Genomic DNA, 22,808 nt, shown 5'->3' with positions numbered 1-22,808 from the left:
TGACTGAGTGCCCGTCCGGACTTCTCACCTTCTACGAGTTCAAGAAGTTCTTTGGCCTGAGGAATCTGTCAGAGACGTCAAATGCCTACATTGAGACTATGTTTACGACGTTTGATATGAACGACGTAAGATCATTTGTAAAAGGGCGATACAACGTTATTCTAATGTTACTATAGCAGTGCAGCTGAATCTTTAAGTCTGCTCATCATTAGTTGTTTTTATCGATGCTGAATAGCTAAAAATGTTTTACAACTCGATCCTTTGCACAAAATGACGAAAGGCTTAGTTCAAAGGAAAATTATTTATTTGCAGGTAGATGAGGAAATGAAAATGAAAAGGATGAAAATGCTGCTAATGTGAATAATCCAAATCACACTCATATCTACCTATTTCACGTCTATTAATAGGCTGAGGCAAATGCGTATGAACAGAACTTTGTGAGCAATGAAACTGATTCGTGTTCAGCTTTGTTTTTAAACTTTTAATATATGTTTGCATCAGTGTCTGCTTGTGTTTTCATCGGAGGAAAATTGTACTTGTTATCTCTACAAATAGAAATCTGTTTGAGAGGAACTTAGCCTATTAGAGAGGGCGTTATCCCACTGACATCACTTACCTAACTGACACAACCCTTAAACACAACAGGTGCAACCTCTTTATGCATGCATGTGAACTAGGAGCAGGCGTAAGCTCAGGTATGAATTTTCGCTCCCCTGTCATGTGGAGTTTCACACATAAATGTATTAATTTCAGTAGCTGTGACTGATCAGCATAGCAAAAAATTACATTTAAAGAAATCATAAAATGTGTGGGCAACAGTTATTGATAGCGTTGTACTGTGTGTGGCAGCAGTACCTTGATCCGCTGATGACAGTGTTCACTGAGTCCTTTTCTTTTGTAGGACGGTTTCATTGATTTCATGGAGTATGTGGCCGCTCTGAGTCTGGTGCTGAAAGGGGGAGTGCAGCAGAAGCTCCGATGGTACTTTAAACTGTATGATGTAGATGGAAGTGGCTGCATCGACCGTGAGGAGCTGCTTCTGATAATTAAGGTACGCATGAGCCTTCGTGTCATGTCGTGCTTGATGAATGGCTTGGTGACGGACCTGATAAAATCCCAGGTACTTGCCTGACACAAACCACTAGGACCAACTGGAGTCTGAATGAGATACAAGGGACAGATAGGAAGCAGTGGAAATCACACCTCAGGCTTAGAGTGTGGGACGCACTGTGGTTTTGGGAGGTGCGGAGGCTGACATTTAGCTGACATCTACTGGTTGGAAAATGTAACAGTCAAACATTACATGTGCCAGCTTTTAACAGGATCTACTCTCTTTGTGTCATGCTTAGTCCATTCGTGCAATCAATGGAGTTTCTAACGAGATGTCAGCAGAGGACTTTACCAACATGGTATTTGACAAGATTGACATCAATGGAGATGGTAAGACCCATGAACTCTATCAAAATATCACTATCACCGTGACTGATCCGCAGTTTGTGATATCAATATACAGCATAGAAACATGATTTTTATGTCATTTTCAAAACTGAACACATTTGAAACCAGAGTTTTCTCACTGATAGAAAATCACCCTTGTTGCAGCATAACAGATCTCTGGCTGTATATGTTGACCGAAGCAAATCATTGGCCGAATATGCATCTCTACCGTCAGCAGCATTGAAGGATTTGAGCTCAGTGTGTAAATTTGTCCATTTCCCAGGTGAATTGTCCTACGACGAGTTCATGGAGGGGGTTCAGAACGACGAAATGCTCCTGAAGATGCTCACGGAGAGTCTGGACCTCACACACATTGTCCAAAAAATTCAAGGAGAGATGAAGGCCAACATGTAGTATTTCCAACTTTACAGACTGAGAAATGCAAATTTTTATGTAACTGTGCCACAGCTGAATGAGTGAAGATGTGGGTTCCGGATAATCCACAAATCATCATCAGGACGAAAGGATGTGGACCAGTCTCTGGATCAAAGTACAGTATCAGCTGAACCCTTTTGGTTTTTCCTTTCTCCTCCAATTATGACTGTGGTTATTATTCCATTTCCACATTCGTCCTTTATTGTTGCCATCAAAATGTCTCGCTAGGAGTGTTCTTTGTTTGTGTACATTTCTTTTTTTCATCTTTGTTCATTTGTTTTGCAATGAGAAAACCAAGCCTGTGCTGCAAATGGCCCATGGTGTTGATGAACGGATGTATTATGGACGTTGATGGTGTGTTAGTGTGTGTGTATGTGTACTTGGGTGCACAGGCTCTTGGCTTTGCGTAAAATTTCATCCGTGGCACATAACTAGCCTGGTCGGACAGACGCAGAGAGACTGGCAACATTCACAAGGAAGACATGAAGTATTCAACGACGACTTTTTGGTCACTTTGTTGCTCATATGGTGCATTGTGCATCAGTGGTTCCTAACTCTTTTGGCTTATGAGTCCTTGAAATTAAGTAACATGTAACCCCTCACCACAGGTTGCGGCCTTACTGTGGACAGTTTGGCAGAGTTTTTCCTTTTTTTTCAGAGACGTTTCAGAAAAATAAATTGTATGAAATAGACTTTTTTTTCTTTCTTTCTTTTTGCTATACTCATCTAGAGACTGCTCACTTTTATCATGGGGCACCGTGAGTTGGGAACCACCGCATACATCACTGGGTAGGTCTGTTTCCCCAAATAAGACAAACATATCCTCTGTGATGCTACACCAAGTTGTTTTGTGTCCATTGTACATGCACACAAAACCAAGGCAACACGCCCAGCCACTACAGACCAATCCCAGCACCCTTCCCCATCCCAGGATGCAAAAAAAAAAACAAAACAAACAAACGCATAATTAGCATCACACACACACATGGCAACAGGCTCATTATGCATATTGTACCGAAACCAGGAAACCCAAAGGGGAAGGTGTGCAGCTGGATGACGGACGCACGCTCTCAAAGCCGTGAGTAGTTTCAGGGAGTGGCCTGTTTTGTCTCCCAGGAGTGACGGGATTACCATAAACCGTCAACCTGTCTTGTGCCTCTTCATAACGAATGTATTGTTCGTGGAAACTCCCGCTCCGCCCGCCATCTGAGTCTAGTCCTGTCAGACACATAATGTCATAACATATGGCATTTATTGTCTCCTCGCGGTAGTAAAAGCAAATGACACACAGTTGCTGAAGGAAATATGAACGTGTTCGTCTGAAAAATGTCAATTTTTCATTTTCAACATCTGTTGGGAAAAGTGACAAAAAGGCAAAATTTGTTGATGGACGGTTCGGTTAGTGAAATGTAATCCATGTCCAATGTCTGTTCTCCGTGTCTGATACTATTGAAGAAAAAAAAACCATGTTAATGCTACAATTGCTGTCATTTTATTTCAACTCTCTAAAAAAAATTTGACCAATAGCTGTGAACTGAGCCAAAAGTGTTACATCAAAGTTTCAGACTGATCGTAACGAGAGCGATTCATGCTGAGATCGGGATTATATTTTTATGTAAGTAGTTTTATGTGACTAGTCCGCGATTATTCCATCACTGCCATCATTGATAATAATTCAGGTACACCTGATCTGTACTTTAGCCCATTCGTTTGTCACAAAGTCCCCTGCTGTCCAGTTTGAGTGCAATGCCCAGATGCTCGTGGTAAAAATAGTGCAAACTGTCCACGTGCTTCAGGAAGAGCCCCCCACCACACACGCACACACACACACACACACACACACACACACCCAGCGGCTCAGAAAAGGTGTGTCCCGGGCGTGACGTCACACCCATACCTGAGTTTCGGTGAGGGAAGGGGAAGGACCGAGCCGAGTGGAAAACACCAGCTCTTCGCCGTGGTCCCGGACGGGTTTGTCTCCTGCTGCTGTCAGCCAGCTCGGCCGCAGCGACCATCGGTGATCTCCGTCTGGAGGGAACCCGTCGGAGTTCCAGGATCTGCAGAGGAAACACGCGGTTTTGATCCCAGCTGCTGTTGAACAGACCGAGAGGGAAGGACCTCTCCAACTTCCTGGTTCGCCACAGGTATGTGTGTCGTTGTTAAGTTTCGTGCTTGGATGCTTTGTTCGCGTAAGTCTCCGCTGTTCTCGCACTTAAATATAAGGTGGCATATTATACAGGGTCCGATCTGCGTGGAACTGCAGATGCAGGACAAGTCAGCAAGTCAGAGGCCACCCGCTCTGTTAAAGTGAAGCCATGCAGCTTTAAAATGTTTGGAAAATGCGGACCTGCAGGATTTAGGTGGCCCCTGCTGCAGCAGTATTTGTCACTGAGCGTACCAAGGCTCCCTGGCGGCAGGGAAACCGCGTCAGACCTGAATTCACTGCGGACCGACTGGTTTGTGCTTTTCTCGCCAATCAGGATGTCAGTCACCCCTCGACGCGTCCGCCTGAAGCCCTGGCTGGTCGCCCAGGTGGACAGCGGGCGATACCCGGGTCTGGTGTGGATTGACCGTGAGGCCATGCGCTTCAGGATTCCATGGAAACACGCCACACGGCACACACCCCAGCACGAGGATGAAGACACAATCTTTAAGGTTAAGACTCTACCTACACTTAGCAGATGTCGTGATAACAAAAACGTATGGAGAAGTGTCTGGCAAGTGTTTGTTTACTCTGAGGCAGACAGTTAGACAGTCCCACAGACAGGGTACGAGACTCTCTTATTCTTTCAGTCCATATTTTTTGATCCCACATTTAAGCAAAATTTATGCCTGATGAATATGCCTTTAAAAAGCGCATGTTTCTTTGGCAAACAACTCGAGATCTTTGCATGTCTCTGGAGCAACATCTGGTTATGTAACCCACTTACTTAGGGTCTGTCTTTGGTTTCTAGCATTAGGAGAGATTTGGCTCAAGCCATGGGGTTATAGGTATCGGGGCTGTAGGGCTAGGTAGGTAGGTGCCAGCATTGGTTCTGAATCTGTGCTGTTGCGATTAAAGAAAGACACAAAAGACAGTCGTGTTGGGGCATCCTGTCTCAATTTCTTTTATTGAGAGCCTGTCAAACTGGACGGGAAAGTGAAATGTTCACAAAAAAAAGTAAAGATTGGTGCAACATGTACGAAAAAAAATTTGGTATTGAACATTTTTGAATGGGAGACAATGTGCACATGCGTCATGAGAAAAGGAGTCTTTAGGGGTGGCACTCCCCTTGAAGTCTTCTGCAGATATAGCTGTGACTACGTTTCATGTCCTGGGAAAAACATTAATCACTGTCCATTAACATCAACGTGCATTATCTTGGATACTTCTTTGGTCAGACACTCCGCATATGTATCAGCATACTTTACAAAAGAACTATACACACACATGGATCATGTGTAGACATAAACAAATGTTAAAACAGGAGTGAGATTTTGATAGCTCTGCTCTGTGAAAATGTCCATCCAGGCATGGGCTGTGGAGACCGGGAAGTTCCAGGAGGGAGTCGATGAACCTGATCCCGCAAAGTGGAAAGCTCAGCTTCGGTGTGCCCTGAACAAAAGCCGAGAATTCAAGCTCATATACGACGGCACCAAAGAGGTCCCCATGAATCCTCTGAAGATATATGACGTCTGCGACATCCCGCAGCCCCTCAGTAACCAAGGTAAACAAGAGCTGGTTGAGAATGAGTGACTTTCTTCATCCTCAGTGATTCTTTACAGAATTTCCCTCATTTTACTTTACTTTCACAAGATTTACCATCTTTACTGTTTCTCAACCAACAGGCTCTTCAGATGCTGGTTCTTGGACTCCACATGAAGAAGAGGGTGGTGAGGAAGATGTTCCGGACACACCAGAGTCTCTCCCTCCATACCCATCCAACGGTGAATGACTTCTCCTCATACTATTATTTCCTGGCATTGAATTAAAAAAAAAATAAGCAAAGCAAATGGATACAGTTTGACTGCATTTAACAACCACTGAATCTCTTTCCTAATTTAGGCACCAGTCCCTCTCCTCTCATTATGTGGTCTCCTATGGGCTCAGACTCATCCATGCAGCCTCCAAGTTGTCCCCCATCAAATGAGGCCTGGCCCAAAGAGGAACCTGTCAAAATCTGGCCTAAAGAGGAGCCTGTGGATGTGGAGATGCACCCCACACCCCTGGCCGACATGCCGCCAGCTACTCTGCCTGATCCCATCCTGCAGCCCCCTCCTCTGCCCGACACATTGTTTGCCTCTCCAGAAATGTGGATCAGTTCCCTCCCGAGTAAGTGTGCGCTTCTTCTAGTACTGTTAAAAAAAAAATGCAGAAATCCTGTGAGCATGGGACAGTTCACACAAAAGCATCTTATTTTTTCCCTGTTTCCCAGAGTGCAGTCGGTAGATTCAGATAGATTTAGTGCAACACGCTGATGTGTCGGGATACCTGCTGTAGCTCAACCCAATATGGTGGTGCTCCATTGCGTTTGCCTGGCTCACGTGACCAAAATATAACCTATGAGAAGGTCAAAATTGTCACCTCTCTCTAAATTGAAAGATACTGTTGCGTTCAACAGGCTACACAGAGGAATAAGCTACAAAGCTGGTAGTTGTTAGTATGGTTAATTTATTTGTTTACAGTAAAAAAATTGTAGAATAAAACCAGACATATTTTTAAAAATGAAACCTGATCTGCTCTTGATGTCTCCAAACCTTGGGGCATGTCGGCTACAGCGGGAGTATTTTTTTAAGTTTGTGTTTGCTGGGTGAACTGACCCTTTTAAATTAAAGCTTCATTTGAGTTGCACATTGGACATGGTTTTAACGTGTGTCTGTGCTTGTCTGTGACTCAGTGACAGATCTGGAGGTTCAGTTTCAGTACCGAGGGAAGGAAATGTGTCCCACAGTGACCGTCAGTAACCCACAGGGCTGCCGGCTGTTCTACGGAGACCTCGGGCCCATGGTCAACCAGGAAGAGCTGTTTGGGCCGGTGAACCTGGAGCAGTTACGCTTTCCGACCACAGAGCACATAACCAATGACAAGCAGAGGGTCTTCACTAACCGCCTACTGGATGTGATGGACAGGGGTCTTATCCTGGAGGTCAGCGGCCACGATATCTACGCAGTCCGTCTCTGTCAGTGTAAGGTGTACTGGTCCGGTCCCTGTGCTCCAAATCCAGCTGCACCAAATCTTATTGAGCGACAGAGGAGGGTCAAACTCTTCTGCCTGGAGTCTTTTCTCGGCGGTAAGTAGAAATTAAACTCTACTGTTCTTTAATTAGCAGAATTAGTTCAAATGAACTCAGGTTCTACTTGGATTTTAGTTCAATCATAGCCTTTGCAGCCCTTTAGGTTTTGGAAAATGCAATTTACTGTGGGAACTAATTGTAATCAACTTCTTGGCATGCTGTGCAGGTTTGATAGCCCACCAGCGTGGCCAGACACCAAGCCCCCCTCAGTTTGAAATCAACCTGTGCTTCGGAGAGGAGTGGCCTGATGGAAGGCCCAGGGAGAGGAAACTTATCATGGTTCAGGTGAGAAAAGTTGACGTCTTTTGTAACAAGACTATCTGTGGTCACCAAGAGGGAATGCAGGCCAGTAAATCTTCAACTGATACCGTTTCATCTCTAAACCGCATACAAATATTTTACTACATGAAAAAAACTATGAAAGAAACAAGCAGAAAGTCGGTTCTTAAACATTTTCCTCTAGCTACAATTCATTACACCTTTTTTTTTTTTCACACACATTTCGCTTGACTGTCAAGAACCCGAATGTTTTTTCACATCTGTTACATTTTTAGTCTCTGTTGCTCCAACTCATTGGTTCCCCTGTCCCTCCTCTGCCCTGCAGGTCATTCCAGTGGTGGCCCGCATGATAAGCGAGATGTTTTCTGGAGACAACACCCGATCCTTTGACAGCGGCAGCGTGCGCCTGCAGATTTCAATCCCAGACATCAAAGACAACATAGTAACCCACCTTAAGCAGCTGTACTGCCTGCTACAGACCCACCAGGGCCAGGATGGCTGGCCGTTACCTCCGGGGTCCGCCTTGAACATCACCCAGGCTCTGCAGGCACAGTGAAGCATCCCACAATGTCAACATATATCTCTATTTAGCAGACAAGTACTTATGCGTAATCTTATTTAGATGTGTGCACCATATAGTGTAGGATTCATTTGCCTTTCATCTTTGCTTTAGTATGACTGTGCTGTGACGAGGCTTTTCTGTCTATAGAAACCCTCCATTATTCTGCATTATGAGTGCAGGAACCGTAGACAGATGGGGTGGCTGAATGGGCCAAAGTCCTGCTTACTGTAACATTAAACATAGTTAATGAGTTACAGAAATTGCCCTGTGCCTCAGTTATCCAAAATAGGTCAGTGGTTACCAAACTTTGCTAGGGTCTGTCATTCAAGAAACAGGGCAGAGTGTCTTTTATCTTTTGACCTTTATATATTTTGAAGCAACACATCTATCAAGGGGATTTGTGTATTTTAGAAAAAACATATAGGCAAATGTGATTTAAACAGTCCAGTGGTTCCCAGCTGTTTGAGATCCCATTATTCTATGTGCACATGGAATTAGATCTTTCAAAATTAAAAAAAAAATGGCTGACAAGAAGTCTTCCCTGCAGCTTTGTCTTCAGTTGTTTTATTTTTCCCTTTATATTATAGGGTATTTTTGTGTTCATATCGTTGATTTTTAAGCCATTTGCTGTATCCAGACGGCCATTTAACTAAACAACGTTCAGCTACATGGATCTGTTTTAACATGGATGTCACTGCACTTTGGGGTGCTGAATTATGTTTTATGGCTAGTTGAATGTTAGTGCATTTATCCTGTGATTGTATGTCTATTTTATGAAATTAAAAACACCAAAATAACCTTTGAGTTTATGAATGAATTTATTCACTACGAACTGTTGCTTTGAACAATGCAACATTATTTTCCAGTTAACGTTTCTTAGCTCATACCATCTGAAAGAGCTGTTAGATGTTGACCGTAGCTGCATTTTGAAACCGTATTTGTAACCATTTGTGCTCCAGCTGATTCCGCTGTTGCTGCAGGATGATAGAGAATTGCTCCTTCTGAATGTGCTGATGCAACATGGCCGACCTCTAGAGGTTTTGTTGAACAGCATCAGGCCTGAGATCAGTACAATGTTCAATCCAGTGTCAACATCCGGAGAGATCCAGGTCCTGAAACTCCAATGTGAGGCCAGAGTTTATTGAACAAACAAAATGAAAGCAGCATATTTGCAATGAGATTGTATGTAAGTTATGATTTCATACTTATTGACCGATCAGTTCTTTGAATACCATAAGTACTCTTTAAACTTAACATTGGTAGAAGACGTATTCAGATAAGTAGAGTAGATATTAGGGTTAAAGTAGCAACATACAACAATACTCTGTTAAAAGTAGTAAAAGTCCTGCATTCAAAATGTTACTTACGTAAAAGAAAAGAATTATCAACAATTCTTTTTCCAAAGTATCAAAAGTAAAAATGTTCAGTAGGCATTAACATGTAGGCAGAAATTTGATGTTGTCTTTGGTCACGTTGGACCAGGTTAATGTAAAATGCCACATTCTATATGTAATTTTAGATTAAAGTTTTAAAATCTTAATCTGCAAAGCTAGCAAGTACAGCTCTCAAGTATATTTAGTGACTTTAAAGGGTCATATTTCCCTCCAAAATGCAGTTGAGTAGGGATGTAAAGTAGCATAAAATTGAAATACTCACTAATTAAAGTACAACTGCTTGAAAACTGTAAATGCTGTAACTACAGGCAATGATGTACTTGGTACTTCCCACTTGTGCTTAACAAGCAGGATTGCATTGATTTGTGTAGGTTGTTATTAAGCCACTGCTTCTGTTGGCTTTTTGGATGCACAATATGAATCTAAAACAAGTTCTCATCTTCACATCACATCTAAATCAGATGAGGATGAATAGGTGGGCCCTTTTAATCGCCAATTTTGTATAATTTTTTACATTTCATTTTATTATGGCCCCCTTGTGAGATCTGTTTGTGCTAAATATGCTCCCGTTGTTTACTGTGTGTTCATTACGTCACTAAGGAATTCACTCTGGTTAATATTTTGCCGTGTGATCTCGTCCTCACTTGACATAAAACCCAAAGGACTGGTGGTTAAATTGTGGAGCCAGTCGGCCAAGTGGACTGACACTTTATTAATTATACTCTGTGGTTTCAACAAGGAATTAGGAAGTAGAGAGAGGAAATATCGACAAATGTGTTAAGTGCTACCACTTGACAACACTGATAAGAATTCTTGTTTCAGTTCATCTTTTCTAACTGCTTTTCTTCAGTATTGGCCCTGAATATACAGTACAAACTCACTGAGCATTTTATTAGGAAAACCTGAACACCTGCTTATTCATGCAATTACCCTCTCAACCAATCTTGTTGCAGCAGTGCGATGCATAAAGTCATGTAGATACAAGTCAGGAGCTTCAGTTAACGTTCACGTCAAACATCGGAATGGGGGGAAAAAAATGTGAACTCAGTGACTTTGACTGTGGCATGATTGTTGGTGCCAGACGTGTTGGTTCAGTCTTTCTGAAACTGCTAATCTCCTGGGATTTTCATGCACAACAGTCACTAGAGTTTTTACTTAGAGTGCTGTGAAAAACAAAAAACATCCAGTGAGCCGCAGTTCTGTGGATGGAAACACCTTGTTGATGAGAGAGGTCAGAGGAGAATGACCACACTGGTTGGAGCTGACAGAAAGACTACAGTAGCTCAGATGACCACTCCTTACAACTGTGGTGAGCAGAAAAACATCTCAGAATGAACAACACGTCAAACCTTGAGGTGGTTGGGCTACAACAGCAGGAGACCACGTCAGGATCCAGTCCTGTCAGCCAACAACAGAAATCTGATGCTGCAGAGGGCACAGGTTCAACAAAACTGGACAGTTGAAGACTGGAAAAACGTAGCCTGGTCTGATGAATCTGGATTTCTGCTGAGGCAGCAGATGGTAGGGTCAGAATTTGGCCTCAACAGCATGAATGCATGGACCCAACCTGTCTTGTGTCAGCAGTCCAGGCTGCTGGTGGTGGTGTAATGGTGTGGGGATGTTTTCTTGGCTCACTTTGGACCCTTTAATACCAGTCATTCGCAGCATGAATGTGCAGCTGAAAAACCTGCAGAGATGATGTGATGCAATCATGTCAAAATGAACCAGAATCACAAAGGAAAGTCTCCCACATCTTCTGGAATCCAGGCCATGAAGAACCGAGGCTGCTTTGAAAGCAAAGGGAGGCTCTGCCCATGTTGGGGTGGTGTTCCTAATAAAGCGCTCACTGAGTGTATGTTGAAGGGGGCATTAGGAAAGACACAGGAAAGCACCTAAAACTGGATGTTGAATACAGATGAACCTGACTTTAGTAGATATTTAAAACTTTTCTATTACTGAAGTACAGCAAAAAGGCAGTTTTACAAAGACATGGGTCATGGCAACAATTAATATGAGAACTGCAAATAAACAAACTGCTTCATCTCTTCTTTTTTCTGTAGATCAGCCTTTAACTCTCTATTAAGTATATCTGACTTGTTGGTGGCAATTATCTGTGGTAGAACTTGGATTTTTTTTTTTTTAGCCCTAACATGAGGGAGAGAGAAAGGAGAGTTAGGACATTGTGGCTCTATATTTACCAATAAAAAATGATAAAATGCTGATACGGTTCATATGTTCCTATTTATATCCCTGGACACCTTTAAGGCGTTCCAAGGTCAAGTGGTTTCCTCCATATCTGGTAACCTTTGCTCAGGTGTGATTTCCCCGTAAAGATCTCACACACTCAACTGAGTCGGCTCAGTATCGTACAGATCATTTGGCCATTGTCAGTGGACTTTGTCCTTCTCCTTTATGAGGAAGTCTTGGGCATACGATGTTGACTGAGGTGCGGCATTAAATATCAGTTGTATTTGGGCTAAAGTGTGAAAAACACAAAAGGGAGAAACAGCTATGTTCAACTGCCAGACACTGTAGGTAAGAACATTTGACCTTCTCCAGAGTAAACTTAATACTGTATGTCTATTTGTCTAACTAACGTGTATCGAAGGGTAGCCGAGCGTTAGGGTGTCATTTAAGACCATTTTAACAAAATCCACATCACATCAATTTTCTCAATATTCCTTGGAGTAAAAATATCTTTAGGACAGTTTTAATTCACATGGAAGATTTGTTGGATGTAAAAATTTCTTTACCTGTCGTTTGTGCTTGAAATCTGTCGTCTTATTATATTCTCACAGATCATCTACCTCTGTTCATATACATATTTGATACAGGGTTGTCAGCAAACCTGTCCTCACAATATGCAAACTCGTGAAATATTCTAGCAGCACCATAAAAGTCTCGTTGTTAGGGGGATCACATGCTGTGATGCCAGGAGACCATAAATAGTTGACTCTTTTATTAATTTATTGCCAATAACTTTAGTCTCATTTAACCTTTAAAATTTGTAAAAGTTGTTTCTCAACTAATAAAAAAATAAATAATTTATAGACTTATTTCAGATGCAAGTTGCTGACTCAGCTCATGCCACTGACATTACACATTCATAGTGTATATATAAATCATATCATAAATGATACTGCAGGTGTGTCAGCTGAGCACTGAGGATGTTCAGGAGTCACAGTCCCTTTGGCAACGACACCAGCAGCTATGCAGGATCAATTCAGTCTAAGTATGCATTTCACTATTTTATGCGACTGATCGATCAATCGACTGTTTGTTTCATTCATTCATTTATTCGTCAGCTTTAAATGTGCATGCATTTGTTGGGACAGTGGTTATTCCACAATGGATGAAGTGTCATCAGAGGTCTCGGGTCTGTCGAGGCCCAGCGCAAAGTCAATTTACCGTAAGTTAACACCTGCTGTACTTAACATAACAAGGGATTTTTCAGTTTAATTTCAGGAATAATACGGAGCTCTATGTTGCTTTATGTTTCAACAGTGCAAAGGAAGGAGTACACAGCGTCTCTGAACAAGATGATGGACAGGTTTCAGTACAGAGTGGAGGTATCATATGTAACCTTATCTTCATCCATATGAATGTGACCCATTCTGAATCATGCCAATTATAATGTTGTTTTTTTTTAAATGCAACTGTGCCATAGCACTTGTTCACTTGTGACCTGGATGGGAAGGAGTTGAGGAGCGTAGCCGACTGCGTGGAGCGTCTGAAGCTGCTGGACGGGATGGGTCGTGTGTGGGGTCAGAACATGCTGCTGGAGGTGCGCGGTGTCAACCTGCTGCTCAAAGACACTGAGACCAAGGTGAACAGCACGAGACCTACGGGAGTGCTCTCTCATAGATTGTCTCTAAACAATTAACAACAAAGAATATTACAATCCATATTTAAATTTGACAACTTTTGTTTATAAAAAAATCATACTGCTGTGGGGTTTTTTTTGTTTTTTCCAGGATGAGCTGGAGTCCATGGCTCTAAGTGACATCTTGGAGCTAAAAGCTGTGCTGGACACTGGGGTGTTTAAATCCCTGCTCACTATGTCAGTACAGCCCGGGAGCAAAAAGACCACCACTGTCTTCCTGTTCCAGTGTGAGGATGTCAGGGTGAGGACAAACCCGTGGAGATGGCTGTTTGTGACTGATAAGGGAATGAGAGTGAGGGAGTGAATGTTTTTTTCGTTATCCGTAGGCGGACTATGTTCAAAGGGATCTCTCACAAGCACTGTCACGCAGGAGAGAGGATCCAAGCTTCAGGTAAGAGCCAATGGTAGTTTCACTCAGCAAATACTGTACATTAGAAGCTTTACTGATTTTTTTTTTGCCTCTCACACGTTTTTGGAGCAGCTGGGAAGGACTTACAGCTGGTCACGAAGGAGTGAAAAACTATCGTAATGCTGCAACAACCTCTGAACCTAAAGAGCAGAGCCCTGCAGTGCACCCAGCGCCCCAGTGGACGGCCCCTGACTATGGTGAGGCTGTAACAGGACACATACGACTGCTGCACTGATTATTAATGATGCCGTCAAAATCAGTACAAATCGTTTCATTCTTTTTTTGTTTGTACGTATAGAAGAGGATGACATCCAGGAACCTGAACTGGTTGTGCCTCAGGGGGAAGAGGAGGAGGAGGAGGCTTCACTTTCCAGAGAGGAGGTACCATTGCCAAAGCCCTCCAGAGCTGAAGAAGAAGAAGAAGAACCTTTGCATCCTCCACGCCCGTACACAGAGCTGGACAGGAGTGTGGTTAGTGTCCCTCATACACCCATGAGACAGGAAACGTGACAGCCGATGCACTGAAGACCTGTGACATGTCCTGGCTTTTGCAGATTTGAAACAGAAAACATGTTAAGTGCCATTTAAGCGAAGAAGAATGTGGAAACGATTTTCCTCATCCTCCTTCTGTCTTTCTTTACAGGATATCCTGAACCATATTCTAAGTGACATTGAAATCTTCATGGGACAAGTAGCTGCAGCAGCAGCTAAAAATGCAAAGAAAAAGAAGAAAAGAAAAAAGGGAAAAGGTCATTTCAGGCACAAATTTAGTGCAGACATACATGTAGGGTGTATCTAAATGCCAGTACACAGCATAGATTTTTTTTTTTTTCAATGTCCAAAATATCGTCGGTTGTGAAGGCTTCAACATGTATACATTTTGATTTTTTTTAGACATGGACGGCATGCCGTCTACAGAAGAATTTGCAGCATGTCTCCATAAGATCAAATGTGGTTTCAACCTTCTGGTACGTGTCGTCCATCGCGTTTACACACTGTCCTCTTGGCCGGCGTTATTCCTGTTCACTCTGTGATGTATGGTATGTGTCACGGTATTGCTGCTGTGTGTTGGATATGAAAATGTTTTAACTTTGACAGGTGGAGCTCAACGGCAAGATTAATAACCCCAGTGCTCCTGCATTTGTTCACTCCTTCTTCTCCACATTAGCATTCGTAAGTCAGTGCATCTCTCTTAAATTTGAATAATTCTTAATGGTTGTAATTTTGAGTAACTTCAACACATGTCATGTCAAACGCCATCACATCCATCATTATAAATCTTCATATTAAAAGCCATGTCAGGTTGAAACGGACGCTTTTTGTTTTAAATCAGCTTTTCAGGTTCAGGTTGTTGAATTAGAGCCACTTCATTTTATTTTGCTCTGAATTTTTTTCTTTAAAATTAACGGATTTTCTATTTTATATATATATGTTATAAAATCAGTTGTTTATGAAGAAATCTTGGCTCATTTCATGTAAATTGTGAGCTTTACTGGTTGACAAAGAGGTCTGTATTGTAGGAGCTGTAATTCGGTGCGCTTCCTGTTCCTTTTCTGCTCGCATTTTTATAAATACGGAGCTTTGCACCTTGCCCAGTACAGGACTGGAGGTGCACAGAGCCGCCATACTGCACTTATTTTTGTTAGACGATTGATTATCCCTTTTCCTCACCAGGTGATACCTCACTGTCCTGAGGATCTGCCGCCGACCATCGTGGCTCCATTGCTGACGCCTCAGTGTATCTGTCTCATGAGTGAGGAGGCATCCACAGAGGAGGACCAGCTGTGGCAGTCTCTAGGTGACGCCTGGAACATCCCCAGGTGGGACCCTGGACAGTGTTGGACCTAATAAGCTGTTCCTTTTATTATTTGCAAACTCTCATTATACCACCGCTTGATTTTTATGCTTGCATTTTTCCTTTTTTTTCTATTTTTTTGTTCACTTAAGTGTGTCAGCCTGCTGTGTGTATGTGATATAGTACCAGGATGATAATTAGGTATGATTTTGACAATATCACCAGTACCAAATGGCCGGAGGATAACGAGGACATCCCAACATACACTCTGGAGTTCTTTGACGGCTGGCAACCCCCTGAAGTAACAGCAGCACCTGCAATCAGTGAACCTGTGTCAAACATTCAGTATGAAACCAGTGCAGACGGACAGGTAGCTTGTGATCAGTATGACTCCCCACAGGGTCTTAATTCTAGCTTAAGTTATCGAAAAAGACAAGTGAAAAAACATAACAAGACCATTTACTTTTTCTGTGCAGACTTCAGCCAACTGGACACGACCACATCACCCGAGGAAAGAATGGTATGCACAAGCACACCGAGAATAATTCAGCATAATGGAAACATTTTAAACCTAACCGTTCTAAGTTTTTGATGCAATTTTTCAGCATGTGTGTTATGTATGACTTCATTTCAAGAAACCACAAAGAGCTCACCATCAACAAAGGAGAAATAGTTGAGGTGAGCTTTAGTGACATTAACCAACTACTCATCCTGTTCTTTTTTTGTAACAAGTGGCACCCAGTTAGAGAGTCCCATAATTCTTCAGCACCATGGCTCTTCTGTGCTTTGTCCATCCACAGCTGCTGGACATTTCGAAGCAGTGGTGGAAAGTGAGGAACAGCAGGGGTGAGGAGGGCTTCGTACCCAGTAACGTCTTAGAGGTTCATGACGAACAGCCTGACAAGGTGCTTACCCCGAAGCAAAAATACTAGAACAGTGCAGGTCAGCTTAAACGTAGTGCTGTGGAAAACCTGAAAAACTGAAGAAGTCACTGGGTGATCCTGGTGGCAAAAAAAGAAAAAATATTTAAATATGACCAGAATTTTTACATAATGTAAAATGTGGCTCACTCAACAAGCTTTATTTAAACAACATCATTTGCTAACAGAAAGACAGCTCTGTAACATTGGATTACAGGCTGATGGTACGAAAATAATAATAATAATAATAATAATAATAATAATAATATAATGTCTAAGTATCATTTATGTTCTGTTTTCTTAGCAAGCTGGAGGTTCTCCTCTTCTAACAAAGAAGTCCAAGCCTGCAGAAGTGAAAGCCTGGCTTGAAGACAAGGGCTTTACTAAAATGTAAGTACACAGTTATTGAATTTAATAACAATTGTTATCTAGTATAGTGTTATAGACTTCAATCAGCTTTAAAGATGCACGTACATTTATGACTGAATTTACAAGTTAAAATAATCTCATCAATGCTTTAATTATGTATGATAATGTAATTTCCACTAACAATATGTTTCTGTGTCTGAAATGTACTACTTAGTGGTGAATTTTAAAAGTCCTCATTTTAGCGTGTAAATCTGCATAACATACCCACAGAGTCTAAGTGTACTTGTTTCTATTGTTTTTGCATTGTTGAGGGGCATGCCACCGATTTTACACATGAAGATCAGCTCACTTGTCACGGGGAGCACCGCACAGCCTGTAAAGACGGTTGTGTAATGTTTTCTGTGGGTTTGGAGTGCGCCTTCCAAAGTTTGAGGAAACCCTGATGAAAATAACCCTGATGATGTCATCCGGGTTAAAATAACCCGAATGATGTCATCAGGGTCATTTTATCTTATCTTGGCTCAGGCTTCAGACTTAAAATATTGAGCAGAAAGTTTTGCAGACTGTGGGGTTTGAAAGAGAGTCTAATGACAGATTCTATGGAGTTGGATTATGGGAAATGTAGGATCCAGTGTTTTTGGAGCTGGACCCATTCTAGGGACTGAAAGTCCGGGTCTCTTGACGTCTGCTGCGTCATTTTTGTCTCTTGTGAGCTCCCTACCTTTATTGTAGTGTAATAAAATAAAAAAAAATTGTTGGAATGCCCCTTTAATACCTGGGCAGAATTATGAGGGTGTTTTACAAATGAACTTCAGCAATCAATTATAAAAACCTGCACTCAACCGACATGTTACAGCTTAGTTAGGTAACACTTTTCCTGCTCGAATGAACCCTAGTATTAATGAATGAGATATCAATAGTACTATTATTGAAAAATCAATATTACTAATTGATCTCTTGCAGCACTGTACGCTGTTTGGGCGGGCTGAGCGGCTCTATGCTCCTGGGGATGACCAGAGAGGAACTGAAGACAGTGTGTCCAGAGGAAGGAGGACGGGTCTTCTTCCAGTTACAAGCAGTCAAGTCCGCCATGGCTGTAAGTTACAGACCAAAGTGCAGCGTCATTTGTCTCTACTGTCTGTCTGGAGATTTATTATTATCCAAATGATAAATGCTGTTGTAAACGCAGGCACCTCTCTGTTTTGTTTAATGTTTCAACGCTGCAGGCTGCCAATTAAGTGAGACCAACAAGAGGACATCAACGAAGCAGGAGGAGGAGGAGTGGTTAGACACTTTAAGCCTGCAACTAAAATTACCTAATAAAAAGTGAGATTAGGTTTACAGTGTGTTTGACATGTCATTTTGCAATGTATATTAGTAAAGTAGTCTGGCATCATTCAGAAATGTCAACATGTAATTATAATCAGGTGTAAATTAAAGTACAGTAGACAACATAGCCAGTAGTACCGAGCTGATGTGCTATAATACGTCTGAGTATAACGATGTGATTTCTGTAACGACAAGTGGGAGCCTGGTCTATGTGGTAATTATGTAATCTGTAAATAAGTAATCTTCAGTAAAACACAATGACTCAGTGAATAAACATGCTTTATTTCATTGTTAAGACGTTAAACATGAACCTTAGCAGAAGCATTTCAATCTGTAAAACACTGGCAATCCATTTCAGGCAATAATATGGCTACAGACCAATGGACACAAAACTAGGCAAAAGTAAAAACAAAAAAGACTGTAAAAACAAAGATACTAGAAAAAATATCAACCGAACACAAGCACAACTAGACTGTGAGCATCAGAATACTTCATAATTAGTGCCCAGCGAAGCAAGTACACAGAGATAAATCAAGCTGAATGTCTTCACCACACAAATTGTTCATGAAGATAGTAAACTATCAATCTGTGAATAATATATTTGAATAATTGTAATGTTTTTGTGTTGGCATCCAAATAATCACTGTGTTAGTGCTCAGGGAACAATCAATAGTATCTTTGAATATTTTCTACCATTCTTTTCTCTTGTGAATTGTTTCTACTTTGCCATTATTTACTGGGATTAAGCGATTAGTTGACTGACAGAAAAATAATCAGCAACAATTGTGATGATCGCTTGATCTTTTAAATAATTTTTCAAGCAAAATGATTCACAGATTCAAGCTTCTCAAACGTAAAGATTTTTTGCTTCATTTTTGTTTTCTATCATGGTGAACCAGATATTTTGGGGTTTTGGGTTGTTGGTTGGATGAAACAATCCATCTGATTACATCAACTTGCACTATGGAGTGCAAGTTAAACTGGGCATTTTTCACCATTTTCTCATTTTATAGACCAACCGGTTGATTGAGAAAATGATCAGTAGATTCGTCAATAGTGAAAATAATGATAGGTTGCAGCCCTGCTGTTGCTGAGGACAAGACAGACCTGCAATTATCTGAACAATTCTAAGAGATTAGTATTTGTGAGGTAGGGTGCACTATGCTGTGATTGCACGGATGAGTGGCTCTGAGGTGACTGTAAAAGATGACATGAACTGGACATCAACACAGTAAACAACAAGTTCTGACGCCGAATGGATGGAAACTGAATGGATGGAAAAGGTTCAGGTCAGTCCAGATCATAATTGTCTCTCAGTGATAACATATCACAGCAGGGTACACTGTCATCAACTTATTCCCAAAATTACCTTACAAAGTGTTACAAAGTAGTCAACAAGGTGGTTGTTAAACATTGTAACTAGTAAAGGGCCAATAAGGAAATTAAGCTGCAGTGATTAAACAGAAATATACTCGAATATACTTTGTCCTTCAGCCTGTGTGCTGATGGTATCAGGGCAAGTCGGTGTCCATCAAAGTCCCTCACTCGTTTGAGCCCAAGTGAAAAGGACTGAGGTTTTCACAGAGCAACAGTTGAAAACAGTCATTCGTTTGCATTCAACTAAACTGCTGTAGAATAAAGGTTGGTGTCTGACTGGCTACTGTAAAGACAACTTTTGGCTTTAAAATAAGAGGTATCAATTGTGTACCTTTCTATCACGAAGGGTACAGGTGTATGAAAACAATGAGAACTGCCATGAATAAAAAAGAAAACATCAGGGAAAACAGTTACTGTTACATTAAATAGGCCGAAATGACACTAAAATATTGTGTCCAGTTAGTTACTTTAACAAATTAAAAAGGCTAACAACAGGAAAACCGCATTGAAAAAAACTCTATTTTCATGACATCTCACTTATCTACAATTATAAATGGCAACAAAACTACGTGTTAAACCTTGACATCAATATATTGTGAATATAAAATTTCTTATCTCTATATCGCCTTTAAAAAAATACACTTTATAAGTGAAATCCAACAATCACACCTATTCCACCGTGTTCAGCACAAAACTCCAGTGCACTTATAAGCTACTGTACTCTTGTTGAACAAAGATGAAGCCTCATCTTTCATCCTAATCATCTATGAAGCAAACATGTATATATCCCAAAACATTACAGTTGGTTATTCAAATAAAGGCTGATTTTCTGATTCATTATTTACTAGTCTTGACATTGTGTATTACGCAACAGTAGGGTCTCCATTTAAGAAGAATGCTCACAGTTTAATGGGAGGTTGGACAGTGTCCAAGGGTAGGCAGAGTAGTGTGACCACACGATGAGTATACCATACAAAAATCTGAGGCGTGTGATCCCAGCTTTAACCGGATTTGGGGCGAGTTCAAAATAAATGCTACAAGAACCATGCAACAGTCTTATCCATGCCCTAGCACGGTTTGCTCATGTCTACATGGTGAACAATGCTGAGTTTAAATCTGTTCGCCGTAATATTCACGGCAAACAGATTTCTGATTCGGAAGCTGGTCGGCAGCCCTGAATTAGTTTAGATTGCTTTACATTACAGCTTGCTGTAAACAACTCATTCTCTCCTGTCATCCATTATTCATGCAGGCATGCAAAAAAGCACTTATAAGCCGAGAACTAGAAAAAAATCCAATTTCCTCCTCAGATGAAGGCCAAGGTAAACGCTACTTTACACCAAGCATGTAGCTAGGAGGCTTCAGTTCCATCAGTGTGGATTTTACACTGGCATAGATGCCTACTGTATATGACTGAGGAAAACAATATGCAATACTTGTTGCGTGATAAAGAGCAAACCTTTATACATGGAAACAGTATGAAGAGAAGAGCAACATAAGCATGCAGTGTCCACAGCTAAAAATGAAAAGGCACTGTGAATTCTTCGCTTGGTGCGTATGTACAGTGCACTGCATGCAAAGGGAAAAAACTCAAGACTTTCTAGTTCGTTCACTGGGGAAGGAATGAGCATCATCAGGGCCCTCAGAGCGACAGAGGGCCCAAATGTTCATGGCCACAGTGAGGTAACGGTGGGGGCTTTCTCCTAAGGCGGTGCTGAATTCGTCCACAATTACTTTCGCTTAGGTTAAAACTTACAATGCGCACTTCCCCTTTACATCTCTCACAGAAATATCAAAACAAAATGATTTTCTACATTTACTGGAACTTTTTTCTCTCTAGCTCAAACTGCTTGCTTCATGGAATGTTTGCAGTCAACCATAGAAGGTCTGCTTCTCTCTTTAACTTGAGGTCTATGGAGTTTTCTGTTTATGCAGGAGCTGACAGAAATCACGGAAGAACGACTCTGTGTGTGCAACTTGGCAAATAAATGATCTGAAACCAAACCAAGCACCATGCGTGGCCGATATTCAGTACTGCAGCATTCAGACAGAAGCTATCCCCTCTTGTTATTGGACTCTAAATTAGTCTCTTCAAGCTTTAAGCCACTTGTCAAAGTTTGTTGTGTATTCTTGTCCCACCTTCACCAACAATCTCACAGAATTCTTCCAATAAAACTGCATCTGTAATAATTTTAAGTTTGTATTATGAAGTTGATAGATTCACTAAGGTTATTTAAGCAGCATGACTGTAAAGTGGAAGATGAGAACATTCAGAACTGGTTTACGGTTAAGAAAGTTTAAATCTACTGTTTGCTAGTTTTTCTATAAATACTACAGAGATACTACACACTATGTAATATCTCTGAGGAAAATATACCACTTAATGACAGAAAACATCACAGGGATCATTTGATGGCTGTGGCAGGACAGGGTGGACAGTCAAACTCGTGGACTAACAAAAAGAGTGTTGTCCTGAAGTGTGTCTGGTGAGGTAAACACTGGCTTCTAGTGTTTCCCTATGTTGATTCACACAAAAACCCCTGGTACTGGTCATCCCTGCTAACCGTCCTCATACTGACTGGTAAAAAAAAAAAAAAAAACGGTGGGGAAAACCTCAAATATGAATTAAAAAAATGTAACAATAATATGGATTCAGAATCCTTTCTGTAGCGGAAAAACGATTCTGACACAAGCAGCTGAAGAATGTCGAAGCTGAACTGCTCGGGCAGCACTGTATCTTAGGCTTTTCGATACCTGTGTAGTTGTCAGTGTGCGCTTTACTTCTATAGTGACGGTCGGTGGTGTTTATACTGTATGTAGAATGAACAGCAGAATTACTCTCACACCACGTGTCTTCAGTGTCATGCTAGGTGGACCACAGGGCTGGGGGTTTACAGGAAGAGACCGAATGATTGTGATTTCAGCTCTGACCCGGCAGAGGGCCCATGGACAGAGAGTCCTCCTCATCAATAGTGTCAGGCTCTTCTGTGCGCACGGCATGAGTGATGAGATGAAGCTCCTCACAGAGTGTCTCGCTGCGGTAGGCCACACGGATATCAGGGACGTTGGTGCGACGGATGTCGTTGCTTTCAGGACCCTCCTTGGAATAACTTGGGCCCAACCAGTAACTTTTGGCCTGGGATCGGGAGAAGCTGCATGAGTGGGAAGCTCAGATACGAGTAAAATACGGAAGAAAGACCCAGCATCTGACTCGCAACCACTGGACACATATTTAGCAAAGTTAGTACATTTTTAGCAAAAATCATTTTAGATTCCAAGTCTCTCTCTACTACAAAAAGTCTGAATAATGTAGAGACTGTGTCACATAGATGGATAAACCGATTAA

General features: G+C 41.6%; 4 protein-coding genes across 11 annotated transcripts in view; 3 read left to right on the top strand and 1 right to left on the bottom strand.

Moving 5' to 3' along the window:
• The window catches only part of LOC120783011 (guanylyl cyclase-activating protein 1), a 4,297-nt gene extending 1,782 nt beyond the window's left edge, over positions 1-2,515 (top strand). The window contains exons 2-5 of the mRNA XM_040115670.1: positions 1-125; positions 902-1,051; positions 1,350-1,440; positions 1,721-2,515. The exon at positions 1-125 is cut by the window's left edge and continues 106 nt beyond it. Coding sequence (XP_039971604.1) covers positions 1-125; positions 902-1,051; positions 1,350-1,440; positions 1,721-1,851 — 497 coding nt within the window. The 3' untranslated portion in view covers positions 1,852-2,515. The remainder of the gene's footprint in view (positions 126-901; positions 1,052-1,349; positions 1,441-1,720) is intronic.
• A 1,236-nt stretch (positions 2,516-3,751) lies between these two features.
• On the top strand, positions 3,752-8,770 carry irf6 (interferon regulatory factor 6). Its single transcript, XM_040115669.1, has 8 exons — positions 3,752-4,016; positions 4,353-4,527; positions 5,384-5,579; positions 5,701-5,799; positions 5,918-6,184; positions 6,750-7,142; positions 7,312-7,430; positions 7,750-8,770. The coding sequence occupies exons 2-8, from the start codon at positions 4,354-4,356 to the stop codon at positions 7,978-7,980; spliced, it is 1,479 nt and encodes a 492-aa protein (XP_039971603.1). The 5' UTR covers positions 3,752-4,016; position 4,353; the 3' UTR covers positions 7,981-8,770.
• A 303-nt stretch (positions 8,771-9,073) lies between these two features.
• Positions 9,074-18,455, top strand: eps8l3a (EPS8-like 3a). Of its 3 annotated transcripts, none has more exons than XM_040158762.1 (20): positions 9,074-9,172; positions 12,526-12,612; positions 12,716-12,789; positions 12,885-12,949; positions 13,048-13,206; positions 13,355-13,504; positions 13,590-13,654; positions 13,745-13,869; positions 13,971-14,143; positions 14,316-14,421; positions 14,567-14,640; positions 14,771-14,845; positions 15,347-15,492; positions 15,693-15,837; positions 15,944-15,987; positions 16,073-16,145; positions 16,268-16,372; positions 16,692-16,777; positions 17,720-17,852; positions 17,983-18,454. In XM_040158762.1, the coding sequence occupies exons 2-20, from the start codon at positions 12,548-12,550 to the stop codon at positions 17,992-17,994; spliced, it is 1,875 nt and encodes a 624-aa protein (XP_040014696.1). In that variant the 5' UTR covers positions 9,074-9,172; positions 12,526-12,547; the 3' UTR covers positions 17,995-18,454. The 3 variants fall into 3 exon arrangements, with proteins under 3 accessions (XP_040014696.1, XP_040014697.1, XP_040014695.1); XM_040158763.1 differs by having other exon boundaries at positions 9,086-9,168; positions 17,983-18,455; XM_040158761.1 differs by lacking the exon at positions 9,074-9,172 and adding an exon at positions 11,737-11,915.
• Positions 18,348-22,808, bottom strand: part of LOC120807088 (AMP deaminase 2-like) — a 35,708-nt gene continuing 31,247 nt past the window's right edge. For all 6 annotated transcript variants that reach the window (XM_040158755.1, XM_040158754.1, XM_040158756.1 and 3 more), the window contains one exon: positions 18,348-22,598. In XM_040158755.1, coding sequence (XP_040014689.1) covers positions 22,383-22,598 — 216 coding nt within the window. In that variant the 3' untranslated portion in view covers positions 18,348-22,382. The remainder of the gene's footprint in view (positions 22,599-22,808) is intronic.

The sequence above is a fragment of the Xiphias gladius genome, chromosome 21, assembly GCF_016859285.1.
Source record: "Xiphias gladius isolate SHS-SW01 ecotype Sanya breed wild chromosome 21, ASM1685928v1, whole genome shotgun sequence".
Taxonomy (NCBI): Eukaryota; Metazoa; Chordata; class Actinopteri; order Istiophoriformes; family Xiphiidae; genus Xiphias; species Xiphias gladius.
This window is presented reverse-complemented; position numbering and strand designations above follow the sequence as displayed.